The 25,188-nt window shown below is 50.6% G+C and overlaps 1 protein-coding gene across 2 annotated transcripts in view; it reads left to right on the top strand.

Moving 5' to 3' along the window:
* DCP1B (decapping mRNA 1B) overlaps positions 1–24,660 on the top strand; it is a 50,219-nt gene extending 25,559 nt beyond the window's left edge. For both annotated transcript variants that reach the window (XM_060024051.1, XM_060024052.1), the window contains 6 exons: positions 10,527–10,593; positions 12,670–12,811; positions 17,930–18,058; positions 19,755–20,432; positions 22,372–22,602; positions 24,458–24,660. In XM_060024051.1, coding sequence (XP_059880034.1) covers positions 10,527–10,593; positions 12,670–12,811; positions 17,930–18,058; positions 19,755–20,432; positions 22,372–22,602; positions 24,458–24,538 — 1,328 coding nt within the window. In that variant the 3' untranslated portion in view covers positions 24,539–24,660. The remainder of the gene's footprint in view (positions 1–10,526; positions 10,594–12,669; positions 12,812–17,929; positions 18,059–19,754; positions 20,433–22,371; positions 22,603–24,457) is intronic.
* The last annotated feature ends 528 nt before the right edge of the window (positions 24,661–25,188 follow it).

The raw sequence follows: 25,188 nt of genomic DNA on the forward strand, positions 1-25,188 counted from the left end.
GAACACAATGCTTTAAGTTCTGTTAAATATTAATATATTTAAATATATTATTTAAGCAATAATATATAAAGTACTTCTCAGTTTTGAAACGTAGGCATACTTGAGCCTTATAAAAGAAGACGTTAAGGAAATCAGTACTCAAGTATAATTTGTTACTCTCTTCTTTATCCTGGCGTTTCTTAACTACTCTTTCATCTAACCCTTATCTCCTAAGTTGATGACATGTGATGCTAACTTTTCTCACATTTGTATCTTGCTTCCTCAAATTAAAATACAACAACCTTAATAAAACACATCTTCAGGACTTTAAACCAACATGACACCAAAGCCTATCCTGTAGCTTGACTTCAGCTGAGAGTTTTAAGTAATCTGAGGTGATGGGAATGGTTTATTTTGCATTTCTAGTTTTCAGATTGTTAGAAAGACCCTGCCCCCTTTCCTCTGGCCTGGGACGTCTGCTTTCTCCACGTGTTTCTGAGAGGGAAGGTTTCCTTTTGCTGCAAATATGAAAACCTATACAACTTAATCTTTTCCTGAGTAGAAGGATTTAACTTTCCACTTCTTTCTTGAGTCAATTTTTTTTAAGTCAATTTTCCTTTCCTTAGTCTACAGTCCTTTCCCTGGAACAATATGTTTAGGAAACAATAAGATTTAAAATATAATCATAGGTCTCTTCTTGACGACTCTTACAGAACGTATTAGGAGGTGTGTGCTTTAATTCCTTCCAGAGCTCCAGTCGAAATGTACCTATACATGCCCATAAAAAATAATAGCAGTGAGAACGTCAACTTTGCAAACAAAGAGGTCATAACTTGGAAGCAGCATTGCTCATTAAGAATGCATTTTGTGAAACATTTGCTCTTGCATTATGCTACCATTAATGAGTTGGTTATTGTACCTAGACTATGCAGAAAGCAGTGGCATGAGTAATAGATTACAGGCCCCTTGTGGGCAGAGACCACATCTTACATTTCATTTGTATTCTGTGGTACCAGATACACACAGAAAATGAACAGATCTGCGTAAGAAACAGATAGATGCCGTGTACTTAAAGTAATTCCCAACTCATTTATGTATTAATTCTGGAGCTGATATATATGTACATAGGTCTCATGTTTTTGTCCAGCTTTGAAGACGTCCTGCTTGGGGTGATCGAGAAAGAGCCACAAAGTTGCCCAGCTTTCCCAAAACTCCTCCCTCTCCCCGAGTTCATGACAGAGACTGAAACAAAAGTGCCACCCCAAGCTCCTGGCGCCGTGGCCGAAGCTGAGCGCGTGGCCGAGGGCGTGCAGGGTTCCCTGTGCCGTCACCCTCCCCTTGGCTGCAGGCCGCCGGGAGGAGTAAAAGTTCTTCCAGTCCAACAAATTCTAAGACCTTGAGACTTTATCCTCTGTTATCTTAACCTTGGAATCCGTTCAAGCAATTATTACAAAAGCCATTTGAAAGGTTAAAAGTGTCCCCTGTGTAAATTTATTACTAAGGAAATGAAAGCCAAGTTATCTGCCCACAGATAATTGCGCGTTTATTTTTCTATTTCGAGATATTTGCTGGTATGTTGATAGCCTCAAACAGTCATTCTTAACCTTTTGGGGTCACAGACCCCTTTGAGACTCTGATAAGCCTCCTGCCTGCCTGCCCCCCTTCCCCACTCCCGCAAATATGTCTTGTGTCCCCACTGTGTGCCAGGCATTGTTTTGGGGGGGCTATGCTTTGTACCGCCCCACCTCCAAAAAGTCTGTCTGCACATGTGCACGCCATTTCACATACAATTTTAGGGTTTGTAGATTGAACTCCTGAAGCCCTCCTAGAGTCCAAAAATATCTTAAAAGCAATTGTATGGCTAAAAATACTTGACACTCTTACTAGACAGAATCTTAGTATTTGCAGGCATAATAACGGAGTGTCCTTCAGTTCAGGACCTGCCCAGGGAGACAAGATCCTTAAACTCCTTTAGATCACATGGCTGTGGGGTAGGAGACAAGGAATTTCACATTTCACTCCTTAAACTCCTTTAGATCACATGTGTGTGGGGTAGGAGACAAGGAAGTTCACATTTCACTCCAATCAGTATAGGTGACCTGCGCCTGGTCAGCAGGCTGGCTCCTGTGTGTGAGAGCAGCGGCTAGGGGCGGCCTTCAAGGACGCCCTACCACCTCAGTCTGTGCTTCTTAGAAAGAAGGAATTTTCAAATTATACTGTGGTCACTGAATCTGTGTCTGTAAGCCTCCGTTGCCATTCTAACTGAAAAATTGACCTATTTTCTACAAACCATTGCTCGGGAGTTGATGTCTTTTCATATGTGATAAAGGACTGCACATCTGCGGGGACGTGAGTGATGACACCTGTCACTCTGACTTTAAACCCAGAATTGCTTTTTTGTTCTCTCATCAGTGTTCAGCTCATGCTGAAAGGAAGAGATCTAAACTCTAAAGGAGACTGTTTCTCTAAAGAACTGGCATTCTGGCAATTCAAGAAGGCTCTGAAAAGCCTCGCGGAAAGCAGACTCTCACTCTGGGTGTTTGGTTTTCTGTGTGTTGCGTTGTGATACCTGACAGCTCCTTGGAGCACACACGCCATCCGGGCCCACAGTGCTGCCCTCGCCCTGGCCGCCCAGACCACACGGCCTTCACACGTCATCCTTTAGGGTTAGCGGATTCACTGCAGATGGGACCGTCACACACATTTAACGGGGAAAAGCTGTCATCTCGGAACTTACTTAACTTAGCGATCTGGCATGCACAGATGAGGAGGACCATGTGACAGCGTCACATAAGGTGGCGTGCAGACACGATGTGAGAGTGAAATTAAGGAGAGGTCACTTTTATTTTACCCTGAACCATAGAGACTTAACGTGCTTGACTTTACCGAGGAAACGTCTGCATAGTGATGCTATTTGGATTCAACGCACTTCATTTGTGGCTTGGAGACGACTGTATTCTACCATTTGCTTTTGAGAGCCCAGCTTGACGTGCTGGAAGTCTAAATCTTGGCAGAGAAAAACTGGATTCCAAACATTTTCTGAAATGCTTAACGAGTGAAGCATCTTTTAGTTTCCCTAACACAGTGCCCTGCGTATGACTACATTGAGTGTTCGTGTCTGTTCTCTTAGAGTCTATTTTTTATGTTACTGACTTTTGTCCAGAAATCACTTAGTAGTTTCAAATAATCGATTTAAAACTATTGGGTTATTACTTCTTAACCCACAGAAAGACAAATTAGAATTTTTTCTTGTTCTTATGGGTTTTGGAGAAAGAAAACAATTTTAGGCAAGAACTGGTGTTAGAATTAGCCTCTATTCAGCCTTAGAGCTCTAATTTAATAGTAGAACCAAACCATGACTCAACTATTTATAACAGAAAGGCCTTTGGGAAAAGTGGGGTCTGCTACTTCCACAATTATAGATTAAGGTTGAAATGAAAAAAGTACAGAAACTCTGGCTCCCTTTCTCCCAATCACAAAGTAGCATTAGGGTCCCTTTTGCTAAACCACCACCGTGTAAAATCTTAGAAATTTTTCAGTGATCATGTATTTTTATAGTTAGTGTACTTCAGCGAAGCTATTCCTGTAATTGTAAACACTTGATTAAATAATCTGATTCAAATATGAGGAAGTCTGTTTTTCACTGGAACAAGTTTTTGACCTATAGAAACACTCTGTTTTATGTTTACCTTAAACATATATTTCTCAGAAACCACAGTTCTCTGAGCCAAGACTTATTTTGCTATATTGAGATTCACTCCAGGTAACACATTTTCAGTGTGTTGCTGGAATAATTGACATTACATATCAGTCTTATGTTTTTAAGATAATTTAGGTCCTTGTATATGTAAGTTTCAGAGTACTATCATCAGACAGGACTGGAATATGAATGTGTGATCAAAGTACTGTTACTCATACTCTGAAGAGAAACGCATGTGATTTTTGCAGATTAATTGCATTCTTTGAGCTCTTAGCTGCTGGTGCCTGACAGATAGTCCATCAGGAAGACTGGTCTATGGTAGCACTGTTATAATAATAAACACACAGAAAATGAGAACATCAGTGCCCGCGCAGTGCTGGATCAATAGAATATACAGTCCTAGGGAGCTGACGACAGAATCCCATCAACATAACTTATGCCTAAGATTATCAGATGTTTGAAGCAAAATAAATTCTGAGTGAGATCAGGAGAATAAAAGGGATGATGTGAGGAAACCCTGTGCTGTGAGCCGCGGGTAAGTTGTAGTCGGTCCCTGGGGAGGACATAGCACGTCTAGACTGTGACGTTTAGTTAAGCCAGAATAGTGGCAACCATCGTGTAAGATGGTGCAAGATCTTGACGTCTTGGATTCCAGCTCAACTCAGCAAATACCTGTCGAATGTGTCACATGCTGGTCATTATGCGTTCAAGTCCCGCCCTCCAGGAGCTCAGGTCTAGTGGGGGAGCAGTTCGGCAAACACTTAATTATGACATATGCTTTTTTTTTTTTTTTAAGTCCAAAGATGTGTGAAAAACTATGGGAGCAAAGAAGCACTTGAGACTGTTTCCCCCTAGAGGAGTCTTGAAGGACAAGGACTCAGGGCGGGAAGACACCTTAGGAGCCCACGCTTGTTATTTGACTCCTGGGAGATTTGGGGATTGACCAGCAAGATATGGACAAATGAAAATATAAGTTTAAATGACCAACAAAACAGAATCAGTTGTTCCTTTTTTTTTTTTGCGGTAGCGGGCCTCTCACTGTTGTGGCCTCTCCCATTGCGGAGCACAGGCTCTGGACGCACAGGCTCAGCGGCCATGGCTCACGGGCCCAGCCGCTCCGCCGCACATGGGATCTTCCCAGACCCTGGCACGAACCCGTGTCCCCTGCAACGGCGTTGTTCCTATTTATTTTTATTATTACCTGTGACTTTTTCTGCTTCCTAATTTTTTTTAATGTTTATTCACTCTGTTAAATCTCCTAGACTAAAGCAACTTTCCCCTGAAATAAATAAAATTAGGGAGTTAGTGTATAATGGAGAAGATCCCACGTGACCTTTCATGAACCTGAGGGCAGTAGCAGACTTTAAGATTTCCATTTTGGGAGGATAAAGTCCTCTGTGGAGACTTGAAAGGTCTAGTGACAGAACATGCATTTGTTAGAAATGAAATCTTTTTTGAAAGATAAATCCATCTTTTTCTTTGGAGATAATAAATTCTCATTTATAGTTGGAGATTAATATTAATTTGATACAAATTAGTGCAATGCTCTAGTACAGAGGCTGCTTCTGTTGTCATTGTTTACGGCATTAACTTTGTAAGGAAGTTAATTTATTTAGCAAGAGGGAGGCTGTTCTTACTTCACAGTATTTGTTTAGGTTGTCTGCTGTTTCCCCCAAAATGTTCATGAGTATTAGCCACGCATAAAAGAGAAGCTGCTTCCCATCTGCTGTGAGCCTTCCAGTATTTGGAGATCATGGGACCACTGATTTGTGAGGTGCAGTTAAACTATGTCACATGAAAAGAACCAGACCAGGGGCCAAAGATAACAGTGCTATGTAGACTCTCAGGGGCCAGCGAAGGTTTTGTTTTACAAGATCGTGTCCGTGTTTGGTCAGTGAAGCTGAGGCAGAAGGTGAATAAAAGAACGTTACTTTAAAGGCATTAAAGAACACGCCGGAGGAAAGCATTTTTAGTGCAAAGCGTTCCGAACGGGGTAGAAGTACCGGGTCAGCCCAGAGCAGCCAAGCGCAGCCTGTTTCCCTCCCAGCTGTGGATGCCAAAGCTGGCCTCGCATCCCCTGCCCTCAGATACCGCGCTTCTCGCGTGCCCTTCCTCCTTCCGCCCTCCCTCCCTTCCATCCTTCCTCGGGACCTTTCGAGAGTTCACATGAAGCTTAGGTTAAACAAGATGGATTCGCATCTCTTATAACCAAGCCTACAAGTCATTCAGACCTGAAAATTGTTTTCATACTTTATGTATTTCGTTTGTAAGGCTGGGGGAGGGGCGTATTTTATGGAAACAGATTGAACCAGGAAACATGACTGTGGCCATGAGAGAGAGAGACCACCCTCCTCACTAGTGAAGAAAGTGTTTGAACCCCACACCTGCGCCTGACCTCCAGCTCTGACATTTCATGCCTTTCACTTTCTAATCGCTTAACGATCTTGCGATCTTTCGGAAGGACAGTAGCTGTGTGTGTGTGTGTGCTCACAACCAAATGCCGGTCACCTGGCACCACCCGTGGGGTTGAGCTACAAAAACCGGGACGGGGTCAACGGTACAAGGAATTCTGTATCCGAGCAAAGTCTCAGAAACAAGTGTCTGACCAAACACGTGATCAGGTGTTCTTGGCCCTTCCACTGGGCTGATTATTCCACTCATTCGAGAAAGGCTTCGTGAAGAGAACGGGGTCTGAAGGAATTTGGAGAATTTTGGCTTATCCTTAAGTGCCCAGAAGAGGTTTGTGTAATTTACACTGCCAGGTTGCCATGGCTTTCCTAGTGAAAAGAGAGAACTTAAATGCCTTCTTTGCTGCCTACTGACTAAAAAAAATATATTTCCTATCCTTCTGAGAGAAATTACTGAGATTATTTTTAAAGAGAGTGAGGGCGGGGTGGGTTGGGGAGCGGGGAGGAGAGCACTACCGAGTCAGACACCCTTATCCTGCCTACGTAACTTCAGCCACACAGTCATGTCTTATCTGCTTGCTAACTGTATGGTGATAGGCCTTGTATTTTAAAGTTGCACGAATAGTAGCATGAGTATCGTTAAAAGATTGCAAGCCGGGGCTTCCCTGGTGGCGCAGTGGTTAAGAATCCGCCTGCCAATGCAGAGGACATGGGTTCGAGCCCTGGTCCGGGAAGATCCCACATGCTGCGGAACAACTAAGCCCATGTGCCACAAGTACTGAGCCTGCGCTCTAGAGCCCACGAGCCACAACTACTGCACCCGTGTGCTGCAACTACTGAAGCCTGCACACGTAGAGCCCGTGCTCCGCAACAAGGGAAGCCACCGCAATGAGAAGCCCGCGCACCGCAACGAAGAGTAGCCCCCGCTCGCCACAACTAGAGAAAGCCTGTGCACAGCAACGAAGACCCAACGCAGCCAAAAATAAATAAATAAAATAAATAACTTTTTAAAAAAAATTATAGTCATAAAAAAAAAAGATTGCAAGCCACCTTCATGATTTGGAGTTGAAAGTTATTTGAAGTCAAATATGGAACAAATGACAAATGTCTTAAAAGAAGAGATTTATAGAAATATTTGTTAAAACATAAACTAGAGAGGTAAATCCCCAGACAGCTTCCAGAACGAACTCACGCACCATGCCAACGAGAGTCAGAGGTTTCCCGATGAAGGTGCGTCAAGGACATTTGCCATTCCCTCTGTGACCCTCTCAACTAGCCTCTGAAAATCTGATCAACTTTGGATTTTGCTGCTAGAGACATTAAAAAAGCAGAAACTATTTGTATCAAATACCATCAGCTTGCTCTCCCTCGTGTCTGTGGTACCTACAATATTCAGACATGAAATCTAACATGGAAATTTGCTTTCCTTATCTTTCTTGCGGAATTAAGAGGAAAATAGATGTTAATAGATGGTGTTTGAACAGATATGATCAGGCGATGGTACATTGCCTGTTGCCTCAAACATTGCTTTTTTCAACCCCAGATCTCCAAAGCATGACGTAAACCAGGACAGGGCAATTTTAGGCAGAATTTCACAGCTCTGCTATTGAAGTCCTGTGTTCATCAACAGGAAGAAGATTGCCCCCAAACGTGTTCTTAGCGCGGGGAGTCTCATGTGGGCATCATTAGGTGGTTCAGGGTCTTCCTATTCTTTGCTCCACTGTGGGGTTTCTTACCTCCAAGAGTGATGTAGGAACAGCTGAGCTGAGCCTCACACACCACAGTGCCCTTAAAGCCCACCTGGACCTCGGCGGGGCGGCTGGGCAGCGGCCGGTACCCAGGCGTGGTGGGTGGGAGGAAGGCTCGCAGCATGGTGGGTCCCAGAGCACTCAGAGCACCTCTGCTGGTCCCGTCTCGGCGCCCCGCGAGGCTGTGCCTCGTGTCAGGTGACGGCGATCACTCCAAGTTTGAGAATGCCAGAACCACACCACCTTCCCCGGTCCTTTTCAACCTGGCCGTCTTCTTTCTTCCCTGCGGCGCCTGCTGCCTACCCAGGCCAGCCTTGCCCCGTGGCCGCCCAGGAGAACTGGGGGTGAGACGTGAGGGCTGTGTCCGCCCGTCGGCTCCTCACCTCCCTGACGGTGACAGGCTCTGGTTTGCATGGGCCACCACCAGCTGCTCCAGTGCCCCTCGCTCAGGACAGAAATAGGCTTGTCCCGGCTGGAAACGTGCGCCTGAGAGGCGGGAGCTGCGGTGGAATGTGGCTCTCTCTGTGAAACTATTTTAAGGAGAAAAAGTTAGGCCCAGTTCTACCCGTTATCTTGCTTTGCTCTCAGGAGCCAGGACTGTTGGTAAATCTGTTTCTCCTCCTTGACTATTTAAACTGTACATTCAAACTGCATATTAACTGGGGTGAAAAGAACCGTTTCAAAATGACCCCATTTAATCTTAAAGTCACGTTGCTTTAGAGATAAATGGTCAGGTCCTGAGGAAATCTCCACAGTGTCTCCATGAGGCTTCAGACCAGCCTTCCCTTCCTCCCCTTCAACATCTGAGAGATGCGTTCACAGCATCTTCCCCCTCCATCTGCATTTCAGTTTTCTCGTAGTAATAACATCGTCAAACCGCTTTTCTATTTCTATCAACAGTTTCCTTGGCATCCAGTCCTCATGAGAACCTAGTTCCTTATGTCAAATGCCACAAATGTGTAACATCCCCCAAAATGGCACCCAGAATATTTCTACTTATATGTTCTACTGAAGAGACACAAATGGCTGTTCTTCCCCTGCTACTGGGCTTCGAATTTCTTAGTTGTGTGTTTCTCTCCCCTGTTACCTCTTTCCTGCTTTGATAGTTTTGGAAAGTCCCATCTCCAAGGAAAGGAAACTTTCACTCTAACCAAAGAATAGAGCAGGATCCTGGTTTTGTAACGAGGCTTAAAGCCTCCAAAACATACAACGTCTTCGGATATTTTAGTCGCTGAATGTCGGCGATCCGATCCACTGTCGCTCAGGGGAGCACAGAGCAGGTGGGTCAGCGTGTGGGAAGCTGTTGGGGCAGCTGGCGCTGGGGATTAGGGTTGATGGACCGGGAACGGCCTGGAATCGAGTTCTCAGAGACTCGCTTAATGATCTTGAGATGAAAGAATTTCTTTCTGATATTAAGGCTCTCAGCGCATAGGCTTTAGAACGCAGACGTTCTTTTTTCCAGAGTATCCATGTATCAAAGAGGAGTGTGTGTGTGTGTTTCTAAGAGGACACAATGGTTCCATCAAGAAAAAGCTGCCGCCCCCCCCCCACACGCAGGTAAGATAAAGATTCCTGGTGCTCGAATCACACAAGAAGTTGACGCCGTTGCCCCCTTTAGGCAAGTTGATAGTTCAAATGTATAGGGTCCTTTTAAAGACATCTGCTTAACACAGCACTAAAGCGACATCTCCGGTACCCTTTGATTTCTGAATCTTGACTAACAAGAAGCAGAAACGCCCACCGAGTCACTGGTCAGGTGAGTGGGGGGAAAAGTTGTCAAAAGATCACAGCTGTTTTAATGACCAAATTATAGTCATATAATTAAATATTTTGTAAGTCTAAATTTTTAAAATAATTTCTTTTAAAAATACGTTGGTTTTCATCGCCCTACCATAACGTGGCAGCTCTTTCAGTGAAGTGTTTTTAACATGTATATATAGTTAGTGTACTCTTTATATGACTAATGCCACCAGATCCTCCACTAGATATTTATAAATGTATTTTGGACCTGTTTAGCCTTTGCTATAAAAATGACCTAGACAGGCACATATTAAGGTTTATAATTTGTTTGAAAATTGTTAAATGAATCAGTGGCAGCTCCATTATGCCACAGTGTTCTTTCACTACTAAATCATGCAGTCAGAGTTGCACCTCATCTTTCAACAGTTGTAAATATTACGTGCAGACCCTTTGAAGTCAGAGACTGATGACTGAATTTTGTTTTTCCTGCACTGTGTCCTCACTTAGGGCTTTCAAAGCCGATCTTTCAGTTACTAACACCTTCCTGGGAGAAGGGGGAGGGACGGAGGCTTCCAGGCCTAATCTGTGCTTCAGGTTTCCCATACTTAACAAAGAAGACGGAGCGTGTGTGGGTGTGCGCCGGGCCTGCGGCGGCAGGGACGTTTCAGGGCTGGAGCTTAGAGTCGAGGCTCGTTTTCAGTCTGTTCATCCACTTAAGAAGCACTCGCCGCGTGCCTGTTGTGTTCAGGTGTGTGTGTGCGTGTGTGTGTCTGTGCGCGCGCGTGTTCTCTGTGGGCCTAAAAAGCCCCAGTGCGAGGTTTTCAAGCTGGAACTCCAGTGACTGGTCTCATTTATTCAAGAAGTATGTATTTCCCTCAAGATGGAAAGTGAATGTCTTTCCATTTTGTAGTTTTGAAGATGCTCATGGTTGGTTTGATGTGTTTTTTTCAGTGTCCATTTATGGAATTTGGTTTTACGACAAGGAAGAATGCCAAAGAATTGCAGAGCTTATGAAAAAGTAAGTGCTGCGCGCTGAGTATTTGTCAGGACCTGGTGCTTGTGTTTCTAAGTGTACGCAGCTACGCTGTAATCTAAACAGAGCACGTCTCTGACAGCAGTCCTTTTCGCCGTGGTTAGGAACACATTCACCATTACTTAATAAATGAAAAATAAACATAAATGACAATGTTTTACATTTCCACCAGGTAAGATTTATTGTGTAGAAGGGTTCCCCTCATTTTTCCTGCACGTGTGCAGAATCTATAATATGAATTTTTCCAGATGGTAGTTCACCTTAATATTATCCTCCTTTGTAAATTAGCAGCTTTCTCCCTTGGAAAGGTATCAGTATATCTCAGTGAAGAGAACATTCAGAGCCCTTCTAAAAGGCTGTCCCAGATTCTCTGGGGTGCCCACATCCTTCCTGCCCTGAAAGCTGCCCGTGGGGCTCAGACCTCCCTCCCTTCTGACCCTGCGAGGGCTTCGGAGAGGCTGTATTTTCAGTTCCTTTGGGAGTATCTGAGCTAATACTGATTTAGTGATCAGTAGACAGACCCTCTCTCTGTCTGCCTCTCTCTCGTTACTAGTCTCTTTTCTTGTTAATCTCACGAGGCCTTGTGATTCACCCCAGTCTGCACTGGGGGAAACTGAAATGACTGTGCCTGTCCCGCTCTCGCTGCCCTGAGGACCCCGAGAGCAGGCCCGGGTCAGCGCGCCGTCTCCTCTGGGATCCATCAGCCCCTTTCACGGGTCCTTGAGCCCCAGGCCTGCTCACTGGGACGCAGTTATTTCCCTGCACTTATGCAGATGGTTTAGAGTCCCAGAAGGAAATGAGTTTCCTGCACGTGCTGGATCTGACCCAGGACCGGACTCGGCCGGACACAGGGTCTGCCTGCCGCCAGCGCGGCTTCGACAGAGCAGCTCCGTCTGCAGAAGAACCATTTTTCAACTTTAAATCCCGGGTCGAGGAACTGGCTAAAGAGTGACCCCAGAATATGGAATGTGGGGGGGACTGTTTATAAATAGGATTGATTTCTGAAAAGCCTAGCTTGCGAGAGCCCGTTTTAGGTAACCGCAGGTGGTGATTAGGCTGTGCTCAAACTGGCATTTACCACCATAACAGCGAGTTCCTAGAACACCCGTGTTACTGTAAACTGTGCAATGGATGACGATAGCAGGATCTCACGCAGATTAAAAAACACCCCGTTGCCCGGCCAAGAGGCCACGTAAAGACTGTCAGGTTCCCTGGTGATTCCTTCACAGCCGGGGCTGGGAACTGGTCGTGGGTGAGCAACAAGCCGCCGACGTGTGTGGATTCCCTGCCCGTCCTCCCTTAGAACTGAACCTCCCACCGAGCCCTCAGGTCTCCTTCCCCGTAAACGTCGCGGCGATTATGAAGGAGCGTGGGCTGCGGTCAGAGTCCACGCAGCGGGCAGTGTTCCCCTCAGCCGCGCTGTAGCACGGAGGAGCGACCTGGCCTCCGTCTGTGTTGTTTTCAGGAAAGCAGAAGGCGCTGCTCACTGCTATGTTTTCGTACCTTCTCCCGGGGTGGAACCTTCGCTGTGTTTCTAAAGCACAGGATTCGAGGGGCTGGAATCAGCCGCGCTTTGCCTTCAAGGCCCTTTGGAACCAGGGGCAGACGCCCGATTTGCCGTGCGGTTTGCCCAGGGCTTGAGAACCCTAAATTGGGTTTCCTCAGCAACACACGAGTCCTTTCTACTGCTCTCAGTGAGGAGTTGGCAAACTTCTTCTGAGAAAGACCAGTAGTGAATACTTTCGGCCTTGCAAGGCCGACCGGTCTCCATCCCAGCTGCTCAGCCCTGCCCTGGCTGTGTGACAGCTGCCACAGGCCACGCGTCATTAACTTTCTGTACAAAACAGGCCCGGGCGGGGGTGGCCCTCCCCACGCTGGAGGCGTCCGTGTGGTCAGTGTACTCGGGACCTCAACTCCCATGTTTCTTCTTTCAGTTCCAGCAGTCTTATTTCTAATGTGATTATGACAAGATAAAAACAACTGGGTGAGAACTGGATTGTTTCAAACACCGGTTGTGTTGAGTTGGCTTTTCTGGTGTGGCTTTCCCTTCCTTTTTTCTAGCCTCACTCAGTACGAACAGCTGAAAGCGCACCACGGAGCGGGGGCGGCAGTGGGAGCGTCCCCCGTGGGCCTCGGCTCGGGAGATCGCAAGGAGGTGGACATCCTGCGGATGCTCACCAAGGCCAGAGACGAATACGCAAAGGTGAGTCTCGTCTCCCTGCGATGTGTGCTTAAACTCCACGGTGGGGACCTGCGCCCTGAGACGGACTTGGCGCCGTTCCTCCCGTCAAACAAAAGTGCAGGAGAAATACAATCTGTATCGGCTTTTAGTAGGCTGAACACTGTTTGCTTTTAAGTGGATTCAAAGGCAGCCCAGGAAATCAGTAACCTTCGTATATACAAATAGCCTCCAATAAGAAGACCCCATTGACAGCAGCAACAAATTAATATAAAATTCTTCGGGATAAAATTAACAAGAAATGAGCACAACCTGTGTGGAATAATCATGGCTATCCTTGGTGGTACTAGGGCACTAGCAGTAGGAAGGACATCCAACCCCCTTCCTCTGAAAATCGGCGGTCGGTGGAAAGAATTAAGCATTTATCCTGCCTGGCCAGGGGCACCGGATAATCCAGGTTGATGCGGGAAAGGCCTTCTCCACCACGGAGCTCCAGCTGTTAAATGTGGACGGAATGACAGAGCCTAAAGCCCTGGTGGAGTAACTGAGTCAGGCGCGGACCATCAGTAACGTTCGTGCTGTGAGAAAGGCGGACGGAAACCTGACCACGGGCGGGTCGGGCAGCCGCGCACAGTGGCCGAACGTCAAGTACGCGGCACGCCTGGAAGTGCTCCTGCCAGAAGAGATGATCCTGAACCTAAGTCTTGAGCGCTAACAGAAAATGACAGGGGAGGGGAACAGGGCAGGTAGAAAACAAGTTAAATGACACCAGAAAGCAGTCAGAAAGGCCGTGTGCGGCGTGGGCTCCTCGGGGACAGCCGCCAGGCTTCTGCGCATGCCTTGGAGGCGGGGCCAGAGGCCGCACTACTGGACACAGACACCCCCGCGGGCGTCTCTGGGCGAGTCCCGAAGGTGGTCAGCGCTGCCCGCCCGAGGGCTTGTTGAACGAATGTGAACAAAGCGCGGTGTCGCCTGCCCGCCCTGTCACGGCCCCGACCCAGTTGCTTTCTCCCCAGCTTCGGCCAGTAACAGCAAGGTCTGGATCCGCTTTTTATTTTGTTTGATTCTTCAACAGCCGTGAAAAAACGTCCCAGTGACTTAATTATACTTTACTAACTGTACTATGTCAGGCGCAGTGAAGATTCATCTTAAAGGCGCCATTTTTGCCCTCGAGGAACTTAGGTTCTGTGACGACGGCAATAACAGTGGCCAGTATAGATAAGAAATGCAAACGCTGAAGAAAAATTATTTTCTTTCTTCTCCCTCCCTCCTCCCAACACACAGACACAGACGCAAACACACATACTGTATTGTTTCTATTTTATGATGTTTTGACTTGTTGAAAGTCTAGCTGGGGAGAGACTGTCCCTCCCCAACCAGCCAATTCTCTGAGATACCAGAGGCCTAGCCAGGAGGGTGCCTGTGACCGGGAGACCCAGCCCTGTCTGCCCGCCTACCCCGGGGCGAGAGTCCTCCGCCCCTGTCGTATCAGGGCCACTCCTGTCATCTGGAGCCCCTGAAATGATTCAAACACACCCGTCCTAAAGTGCAGAGACCCCGGCAAAGGCTGCAGCCTTAGCTCTGCCCTCGCTTCTGCTTCCCGCCCGCCCGTCACGAGGCACCCTCTGCAACAGGGGGCCCTGCGGGGCTGCTGAGCCTGTCTCCAGGCCCGGGGATGGGAGCGGGTGATGCACTGCTCCCTGAGCCTCTGAACGCAGAGCTCACGCACACTCAGGAGTACCGGTGCCCGGTCCCGGGGACTGACCTCTGGCCATCACTTTGTACTGTACCCACAGCTCGCAGTGTTTCTCTATTCTGTTTGCCCTTCAGAATCTACATCTCCTTCGAGGCCCAGGAAGAATGCCGCTTCTTACAGGGAGTTTTCCCAGATCTCTTCACTCAGATTGATGTCCCTTCCACTGCACTCACCAGTGTGTCACCCTTTAGAATGTATTTTGTTCTTCCTCATTTGTTACACTCACGGCAGCCTCTCCCGCTGTGCATAAACTTGTTGAGGTCGAAAGAACGTTCTATCCGGTTGTGACAGTGTTGACATGAAGGGAAGACAGAGGTCTAATCAGTGTGCAGACTCTGCTTTTCTATAAGTTCAAATACATGTCATATGCATAATGTTCATTGCTCCAACTGTGCGATAGATAACAGAAGAAGCTCTTCCTTCCGCCATTACAGGCCAGGTGACGCCACATCACATCCAGAAGTGGCTGCACGGTCCTGTGAGCCCTGGTCCACATCCTTCTCGGTTTCTCACCGCCCAGAGTGTAAGCCCCGGGCCCCTCCGAGCGCCCTGCCACGCGGTCTCGGGTGACCCTTCCAGCCTCACTGCCTTGGGCTCCCACTGCCCCTGCAGACGCTGGGAACTCCTCCCAAACAGAGTGACAGTGTTGCTTCCCGAAAGTGCCTTCCCGCCTCTCCGCAGGCAGGCCCTCTCCTCCCTTACGTACCTGGCGACAGGTGACGTCTCTGAAGGCCTACTTCCCGTGTTCCTTGTCCCTCGTGTGGTTTCTGATCTGCCCACCGGGTGTATTTGCCCCCGAGGAGTCCCCTTGTGCGAGGAAGCCCTGCTTTATCCTTGCCTTATGCAGTGTCATCTGCTCTCCCAACACACACGGACACGCCAGACAGTGTGGGGAACAGGAGTGGGCCGGGCCCCAGGTGCAGGAAGGGGACATGGAAACACAGTCTTTCCTCAGGATTCTTGCCGCGAGGAAGTGGATTTCCTGCTAGCGGAGGTTTTCAAGAAGAGACAGAATGATGACTAGCAAGCATGTTACAGAAGAACCTCACTGGTCTGGATGCGTGTTAACCTGAATGACCTCTGAGGGCCTCTCCAACTCTAAACCGCGTAAATGTGTGAAAATCCCAAAAAGTAAGAGGAGGAAGCATTTGGAGCTGGAGGAAGATGATACGGATAAAGTGAAGCCTGGTGACACAACTTTTTACGCAAAGTTAATAAAGTAATTTAAAAACCTTGTTTTGGCCGGTATTTTATGTTTTCTCCCCGAAGAAACAACTTCCTGTGGCTCTGCTGTGAAGTAGCAGTGCTGTGACTTGGGGCTTCCTCCTCCCGGTTAGGCTCGGGGCTGGGGTGCAGGTGAGCAGGGGCAGCAGCCGGGCCAGAGCGGCCCTGGGCCACGGGGCTACGTGCTGAGCCTTCAGAAGTGGACTGTTTTGAAGAATATGTTTATACGTGTGTAACTGAATCACTGCTGTACACCTAAAGCTAATGCAACATTGCAAGTCAACGATACTGCAGAAAAAGAAAAGAAAAGAACAAGTGGACTATTTTGTATTTAAGATGATTTTGTGTTTTGTGGCCTGAGGCAAGAATGAATAGTTGTCCTCTAGCTATGGTTCTGACTTACGAAATTAAAGAAATGACTGTGTCTTTTGATGTTCACTGAGAAAATTCAAGCCTATAAGAAAGAAAACAGAACTACCCACAATCCTACCACTCAAAGATGTCTGCTCTTAGCACTTCTAGTGTACTTTCCCCCCGACTCTTCTCCCCTCATGGCCACGTGTTTGTGTGATAACACGGGCTCATGTGACGTTGTTGTTAAGGCCCGGGTACTCTCAAGAACCCATTATACTTTCTCAAACCCTGCATGTTTTTCCAAGTAGTTTAAAGTGTTTGGGTCGAGAGAGGCATAGAAACTTGGACAAGTGGAAAATGAGCTGCAGACTGTCGAGATCAGTGGTGTCTCGTTCTGGGCACTTTCTACATGACAGTGAAGCCTCATTGGTAGGCCGCCCGTCCTAGTGACACGGAAAGCAGCTTCCGGCCATCTTCCTCGGGGGTAGCTGTCTGCGGCCCACACGAGCGGGTGCGCAGTGAAGCAGTCTGCAACCCAGGGTCCCTGCACACAGGCGGGGCCACTCGCGGAAGTGAGCCAAGCGGCCACTTCTCTGCGCGGCCAGCCGGCGGTAAAGGCTTTTCACGCCAACATTTTATCAGTGACTGTACGAGGCTACACGCTTGTCTTGCGCTGGTGATCCACATCTTAGAATCCAGGCCAGTGGGTCCTGCAGCCATCATTCACCTAAGAAATAGAAATGATATTTTATGACTCATAAAGTGATTTCACGTGCCATTCAATACTCGTGCCAAATATACAAATTATTGGCAGAAAATAATTAGTCCTTTGTGCAGTTAACTTTACAAGCCTAAGTGAGCGTGGTGGTAAACGGCCCCAGGCGCCTACATCCTTGAGTGGAAAATACAGCCAATAGCCATAAAGCACACCGGGAACCGTGGGACCCCAGGGACAAGGTTGCATTCGCAGCCACTCCACCTCTGGACGGTGAGGTGTGTCCTGGCCCGAGGGCGCAACTGTGCAGCTGAAACTAACAATGCCGCGGAGTCCACAGTGTAGAAGGCCGTGTTTTACGGTGAGTTTTATTTGGTGTTTCAACAAGGGAAACCCAGACATCACTGCTGTGCCCTCTCTGTTACGAATGCCACTGTGTGAGCGATCGCATGTTGGTTAGATTAATGTGTGATAATGACGCAGGGTTTGGAACGATGAGGCTTGTCTCTCGTCTCTAGAGATTCTAATTTGTAGCAAGCGGCTCCGAACACTGGGACTTGAATTGCTCTGTTTGTGCAAAAAGCCATTTGTTAAATAGAGATGATGTTAGTGATTTTTAAATCAGCGGTTTGGGTCGGCTTGACGTTCTGGTTTGTCGACTAAAAAGGGCTGGTTGCCGGGAGGACGCAGTGCTGCAGCCTTCAGTCAACTGCCAGGCGCGCGCAGACCCCTCCCGCGGCCCAGACGAGGCACCGAGTGGGCGCTTCCTCTACCGTTTATCCCAGGAGGGCAAGCGGGAGACTGCGGCTGCTTCCCGGCGACGCGCCCCCTTTCAGGCATCCACGCGTCTCAGGGCCTCCAGGTCCTGCAGGCCGAGGCACGGAATTGCACAAACTAAGAAAAATTCGACCTGAATTTGACTTATACTCCAACGTAGCTTATATCAGAGGAGAGTAAGGGATTTTCCTTTGTACATGGAGATCTATTTTTTTTTAAGTACCAACTAGATAAAATAAAGAGCAAGAAGATGCGTTCTTTTTAAAAGATTAAAGCTTCTTCTACACCAAAAATGAGGTTCTTTTTTCCATTTCAGTGTAAAGCCTGTCCTGAGCCCAAACAGATCAGCAGCTCGTCCGCCATCTACGACAACCCCAATCTCATCAAGCCGATTCCAGTGAAGCCCGGTGGGAGCCGGCAGCAGCAGGGCCCTCGGCCCGGCCAGGTGCACAGCCCTCTGCTCTCCGCCCGGGCCTCTGTGGGGCTCCTGCGGGACGTGGCCCGGAGTACGGTCAGGGCGGGGCCGATGCTCTGCAGGTGCCCTAAGGTCAATCCAGGAAAGAGAGATTCCAAAGTAGAGATGTTGTCATGGTTAATACCTTACTCTTCCTAGAAAGGGGTTGCAGGTTTTCCTTTTGGCATTTCCCTGACTCTGTGCTAATCCCTTGTGGACTTGAACTTCTTAGAGGATAATGTATTCTAAAAAGACAGCAACCTAATATCATGTCAGAGCTGACGGGACCATTACACATTGGGCTGTATTCTTCCGGGGTGGAAAGCTGGTGTCCCACGGCCCCTGAGGGAGCCACAGCCCACGCGCCCCCACGGTGCCAGGTCCGGGGCCAGGCGCTGTGTGTATATGGGATTCCTGGTCTAAGGACTGGTGTCAAATCCCCCTTTAGACCTCATGGCTTGTCATTGTTTTTGCATCTAAGCATGACAGCAGTTTCTGTGTGAGCGTATATATTTTTCAGAAGAGTCCAGCATCAGCAGAATTGCTGATGTGCAAGTCCCATCACTGAGTGTGGCTGCTTCCAGTTCTTAAAGTTATTCCTCACTAAAGGTTTTTTTTTTAAAGGGAATTGGTTTAAATCAATTGCAAAAAAAATGAACATGGGGCTTCCCTGGTGGCGCAGTGGTTGAGAGTCCGCCTGCCGATGCAGGGGACACGGGTTCGTGCCCCGGTCCGGGAAGATCCCACATGCCGCGGAGCGGCTGGGCCCGTGAGCCATGGCCGCTGAGCCTGCGCGTCCGGAGCCTGTGTTCCGCAGCGGGAGAGGCCACAACAGTGAGAGGCCCGTGTACCGCAAAAAAAAAAAAAAAAAATGAACATGGACACCAAAAACATAAAGACTGGCTAATGCAAGTCTTATATTGAATTTTGTAAAAAATAAGTCTTTTCTAATTATCTTTTAGCTTCTGTTATAAGTTTGCTTTTCATGGACATTTTTTATTTTAAGAGAGAAACCGGAATATGTTGACTTTAGGAGAATCTGATGTTTGCTTAGCCCAGCAAGACAGAAAGCGGCAGGGAAATGCTGGATGACACAGGGCGGGAAGGAAGCGGGTTGGTTACCAGCCAGGGCGGCGCAGGGGGGGCAGGGATTGGGGTGTCACGCATCTGACGGTTGTTATCGCTACCGTTACGTAGTTGGAAGGATCAAGTTAGACTAAATGACGTAGGTTTCTTTCCAGCCCTCAATTTCTACAATTCTGTGGAATACTACCAGGAGTTCCGAAATGCTCACGTTTCTGCGAATCCTCAGTGTCTGCCTGTACTTTGCAGGGATGGATGGACTTCCTGTTGAGGAGACCGTTTGCCTTTCAGTGTCTGTAGCTTGTGCCACAGGGGTCCCCAGCCTGTGAACCCCAGACCCAGCAGGGACCATGTGTCTGTGTATCAATCAGCAGATACTGATCATATAACAGCCGTCCTGGGGGTGGGAGGGAGAAGGCAGTGAAGATTTTTGACATTAAAAAGCAGGTCCCACGTGTGTAGAGTTTGTCATCACTAAGCTTCTTCATCCTTTCTAATTGACTCTGTAAATAGAAGACATCATCGGGTAGGTAAGACATCATCACTGCCCCCATATAACCAAATTACACGTGGCCCCACTTTCACACGTGGTTATTTGTTCCAGACCTTAGACCCTGAGCCCCAACACCTGTCCTTGACGGCCCTCTTCAGGAAGCTGGACAAAGCTACGTGTCACGAAGCCACGGGGCCGCCAAAGACCCTCCACCAGCAGCAGCAAGAGAAGCTTCCGCTTCGGCAGGGGGTCGTCCGCTCCCTGTCCTACGAGGAACCCCGAAGATGCTCGTCCCCGGTCGAGAAGCAGCTCTGTCCCGCCATTCAGAAGCTCCTGGTGGGGATCGCGGACCTGCAGCCGCTGGCAGAGCTGCCCGAGAGCCGGCCCTGTAGAGACGCCGCCCGGCCAGGGTCTCCCCGCGGCCCCGAGGTCTCCCGCCGCGTGCACGGTGCCCTCAGGACTCAGAACCCGCCGGACCAGCTCCAGAGCATCCCTGGGGCGCCGGCATCAGACGCCTCGGCCGAGACGCCGGGGCCCCGGGCACTCCCGAGGCCAACGCCCCCCGGCCCTGGGCCCGGCCGTCAGCCCCTGGGGCCCAGCGAGGTCTCCCCGCGGGAGCTGCTGTGGAAGCTCCAGGCGGTGCAACAGGAGCGGCAGTTGCCGGCGCCCGGCCGCCCAGCCCTGGCGGCCAAGTTCCCCGTGCCCACCCCGAGCGCTGGAGCACGGAACCCCCTGGAGTCCTGGAGGGACCAGACCCCCAGCGCGGAGCAGCAGGCTCCCCTCCTTCAGGTAGGCGGCTGCCGGCCGGGAGGTGCTGCCAGGGCGCGGGGACGCGGGCCTCAGCCCCGTCCGGTCTGCGCATCGCGTCCCGCCTTCGCCTCCTGCCTGGAAGGGAGTCTGGCCTCGGCCCAGCAATCTGGGAGCTCCTCCCTTCAGAGGCTTCATTCCTACAGTTAAACCTTCGTGCGACGAGGTTTGACGTGGCCGTGGGAAAAACCCACATCTTTGACCTCGGAAACCTAGGGTCTGAAATCATTTGAAATCATTCCGGGGATGCCAGACACCTGACCTCGTCTGGTGATTTCGGTCCACAGTAAGTCGTTGTGCGTTCATTATCCAGGCCGGGCTTACAAGCGCTGACTGCGTGCCCCGCCCCTGCGGACGCCGCAGCCCGTGGGCGCTTGAGGCCCGCAGAAAAGCTGGCCACCGACCCCGGAAGGTGCAGCCTCCTTGTCTGTCCGAGCAGGTGTAGCTTAATGAGGGTCCGGAGAGGCAGAAGGCTCTCTCCCGGCCCGCGACATACACACCGGTTGCCAGAGAGGGGAAGTGTTGTAATTCTTAGAAACGTTCTGTCCCCCCAGGGAAGATGGTTCTCTATAGTCACTAATAACTTAGAACCGTGAGAAAACCGAAAGCTTTTCCATTTTTTCACTGCCTGTGGGTAACATCCGGAGATCTGACAGATTTTTTTTTTCCATTTGGATTGGTACAAATTCACTGAAAATGCATTGGGTTTAAAAATTAGGAAGTTCTCCCTATTTATGACGTTGTCCTTCTGTCGTGTTTTGGCAAGTAGCTTACGACAGTGCCTCAGAAATCGCTCCCTTTCTGGAACAGAGACCATCGGTGTGGAGCACAGTCTTCATGTATGTAAGACGGTGCGTCCGAGTGTTCTTGCCTGTTACTGATGAAAATCTCAGATCTGAGTTCCTGCCGCTCTGGAGACATGGCTGTTCCCCGCCCTCATCCTCACTTCACTGTCACAGTGCCCCCCTTCTTCTGCTTTTGCCCCTGAGGATTTAGATGGGACCCTAGGAAATCGGGGCTAGTCATTGGCCATCCGCCTCTGCAGGCAGGTCCCCTTCCAGTGCTCGCGGGCTGCAGGGCCGCGGTGCTCCTCTGACTGCCCACGAAGCCACTGCCCCTCGCGACAGCGCACAGGGACAGTTAAGCAGACCACCTGCCTTCCTCCAGGCTACTCTGTGCCCAAGACGACGCCCAGGGAGCTTCTGAAACCACAGCAGCTCCTCGTGGCTGGCCCTGTGCCGGTTCTCATGAGCCCCTGGGCTTCGGGAGGCTAACAGTAGCGCTCTTCCCTCTCACCTGAGCTGGGGACAAGTGGGAGGTGGCTGTAAGCGTCAGGTGGGTCAGATGTCACCTGCACAACTGGAAACACTATTGGGACCCCTGGTTTTAGGCCTGCTGGCCAAGAGAGGCGGACAGACCCGCCCAGACAGACGGGCCACCTGCACGCCTGCAGGAGTGGCCCCAGGGCTGCCCCCGAGACCCGAGCACGGAGAGTCAGGAGGTGGGGTGGACGGTGACCCCACCGCCTGCCCGCCCCGCCGCACCAGGCGAGGGGGCAGGCGGCCACCGGTGGGTCCCTTACGGCGGAAACTCGGGGCCACAGCCGGGAGGGACGCAGACGGACAGCCCCGGCGGAAAAGCTGGGGCCCTGGCGTGCGTCCCCAGGCGATGACAGGAAGCCGGAGAAAGGAGGTGCTGCTCAGAGCGCGAGCTTTGCCTGCCGTGGGGAGCTTAGTCAGGACAGCAGGCGCCGGCCGCCGGTGCCCAGGAGGGAGGAGCGTGCAGATGGAGGCTGGCCTCCCGTCGCCCTCGGCCCTGCATGGTTAACACTGAACCCGCTGTGTCCTCTGCGTTCTCTGCACCCGCCCCGTGCGCGAGCCGCCCTCACCCACCCGCCCGTCGGCCCGTTTCCCACCTGCAGGTCCTCTCGCCCCGGCGCGCCCCGCCCGCCGCAGGCCCATCTCCGCTCATGTCGCCACTGGTGTTCGCGCAGCCCCCCTGGGCCCCACCGCCAGAGAGGGGCAGCGGGCTCTTGCCCCCGGGAAGCCAGGACCCGGCGGCCACCCCCAGCGGCCCCCTCCTGCCCCTGCGGACGCCGGGCAGTGCCCTGACCAAGCCGCAGCTCCAGGAGGCCCTGCTGCGCCTCATCCAGGTAGGAGGGCGCCCCTGGGAGGGTCCCGGGTCTGTGGGGCCGTCGGGAGCCAGAGGGGAGTGGAGGGGAGGGCTGCCCTGAGCCCGCGGCAGCGCCCAGGCCGCTACTCGGGGAGGATGCAGCTGGGGCGGCAGGAATGGCTGTGACGACCACGGCATGTTTTATAGATGACCTTGAAGCCTGCCAGTGAGGACAGGCTGGGATGGCTTCCTCGTGCCCCTATGAAGTAATAAGGGCGATGACGCTTGTACAGAGCTCTGGGCCGGGCACGGTGTTAGACACCAGGACGCCGAGGCTGAGGGACTGGCCTGAGGTCACCAGCCAGTGAAGAGCAGAGCTGGGGCTGCAGCCTGGCTGCCGTGCCCCTTCCCACTGCACGACGGGGCCGGGAGGTGGCAGAGCCCACCCCGAACGCGAGACAGGCCTTGCACAGTGCAGCGTGCTCACCCAGACGGACTGCAGACACCCCAGCTCACGTACTGAGGTATCTTTTTCGCAGACAGTCCGTAAGGTTTTTGCTTGAGTGTCAGGCGACCTTGAGAGCGGCCAGCACTTTTGCTCTGTCTCATCCTACTCAAAAAGACAGTAGTCGCCGTTGGTAAGAATGTTTCTTTAAAGGTAACGTATTTTAGAGAGAAGGAATGGAATGGGGACAGAAATCAGCATCTGAGTGTGAAAGCAGGGTAGCAATCTGCTAAAGACAGACGAGAAGTGACCGCACCTGACTAATTCATAAAGAAGGGTCTTTTCCACCTTTTCTAGAAGCCATTCACGAGAAGTTCTTGAGGACTTAGGTAGGGCATCTGTAAGCTCCTTTTCTGTGAGCAATAAACAAAAAACTTGAATGTAAAAAGCTCCACATTTTTTCTGGCTTCTTCCATTTAATAACACTGTTCCAAAGATGTCTGTGCAGTCGTGGGGACCCCTAAAGTCTGAAGCAGCCCCTGGACCTCGCTCGTTAGAGACCAGACGTCCGTTCCCTCCACGAGGCCTGCGCTTCACATTCCCCGTGCTTTCGGCATCTTCCCCACGAGCTGCTGGGAGCCACTCAGGCATGCGGCTTTGCTCTCGCCTGCTGTTAGGACACAGGCTCGTGCTCGGAGACTTTGCAGGAAAGCCAGGGTAGCCTGGCTCCAGGCCAAGCGGGAGTGTGAAACGCGGGTGAATTGCCAGGGCGATAAAGGACGGGGTGGGAGGGAGCTGCGTCTCCAACATCAGAGACAGAGAAAAACGCCGATGGAACCGTGGTTCCCTCGCCCGAGAGTGGCAGGAGGGGCCCAGAGCCTGCAGTCTCACCGCTGCCGGCTTGCCCAGGCCAGAGCTCTCCGTAGCTAACGGGGGTGGTGCAGGGGGGTGGAGATGCACTGGCTCTGGCAGGGTACCAGCCAAGCACGTTGCCAGGGAAGTCTTAACTTCCGCCCAACAACGAAGGCACCCCTTGTGGGCGACTCGGGGGCCTCTCAGAGCCACCAGTGACCTCCCAGCCAGGCTCAGAGGACTGAGCTGGGTTACGTCCTCCCCGTGCAGCCTCCCGGGGCCCCCAGGTCTCTCCACACAGGAGGCCAGGCTTCTCGGGAGCCGGCCCGCTCCGCGCTGCCCCGAGGCTGGTGCCCGCCTGAGCTGCAGGCCATGAGCACCTGCCGTGTCCCGGGCTGGCCACCGAGGACCGGCAGCTGACCCTTCTGGCCTGGCCTGCAGCCCCACTGACTATTCAGCTTAAAAACTAGCCTCCGTGGGCCGCACAGGTGGGGAGGAGCATCTTAGGGTCAAGGTGCCCGTTCAGCCCCAAGACAGAAGGCCTCTGTTTCTGCCGGCCAAGTCACCTCCCCTGGGGCTTTTGATTTGTGTTTTCCAGAATGACGACAACTTCTTAAATATAATCTACGAAGCTTATCTCTTCAGCATGACACAAGCGGCCGTGAAAAAGACTCTGTGAAAGCAAAACATTTCAAGACTGATCTCCAGGGCCTTCGGCTCGAGGTCCTTTCAGGTCACATGCTGTTTCCCTAAATGTTTCTGCCTTTTTTTTAAAGTATGTCTTATATGAAATAAAATGCTTCAGGCTTTTTTCAGTCACGCAGTTTTTTCATTACATTCTTCAATGCACCTGGTACCAAGAATTGAGTGGGTAGGAAAAGTCCTTTGCTCATATCACATGGTAAATACCCAGCTTAAATGATTTTTTCTTACATGTACTGGGCCGTTTCTAGATGAGCTCTCTCTCTGTGGGAAGGGGTGTTCTGGGAACGTGGTTTCTTTCTTATTAGCAGCCCCGGTTATTTCTGGAACTCGGAGAACGTGCCGACCGCCAGGTGGCGTTGTCAGCCCGTGACCACTGACGCGCCTCGCCAGCCTCTTCCAGACAAAGTAAACCTTTCCTTTGTAAACATCCATTGGGCCTTCGAAGGGAAATGATCTCTAAAGGTCCTTCTCGCCAGTTTCCAGGGGGGGAGTTGTTTAGGGGTCCACAGATGGCCCAGATTCCCAGCAACACCGCGTCTTGTCCGCTCCTTCCGGCAGAAGCCTGCCTGCTTCCGAAGGAACGTTTCATCATTTTCAGCAAAACGTGCTGAGAGGAAGGTCAGA

This window comes from Delphinus delphis, chromosome 11 (assembly GCF_949987515.2).
Source record: "Delphinus delphis chromosome 11, mDelDel1.2, whole genome shotgun sequence".
NCBI classification, from domain to species: Eukaryota; Metazoa; Chordata; class Mammalia; order Artiodactyla; family Delphinidae; genus Delphinus; species Delphinus delphis.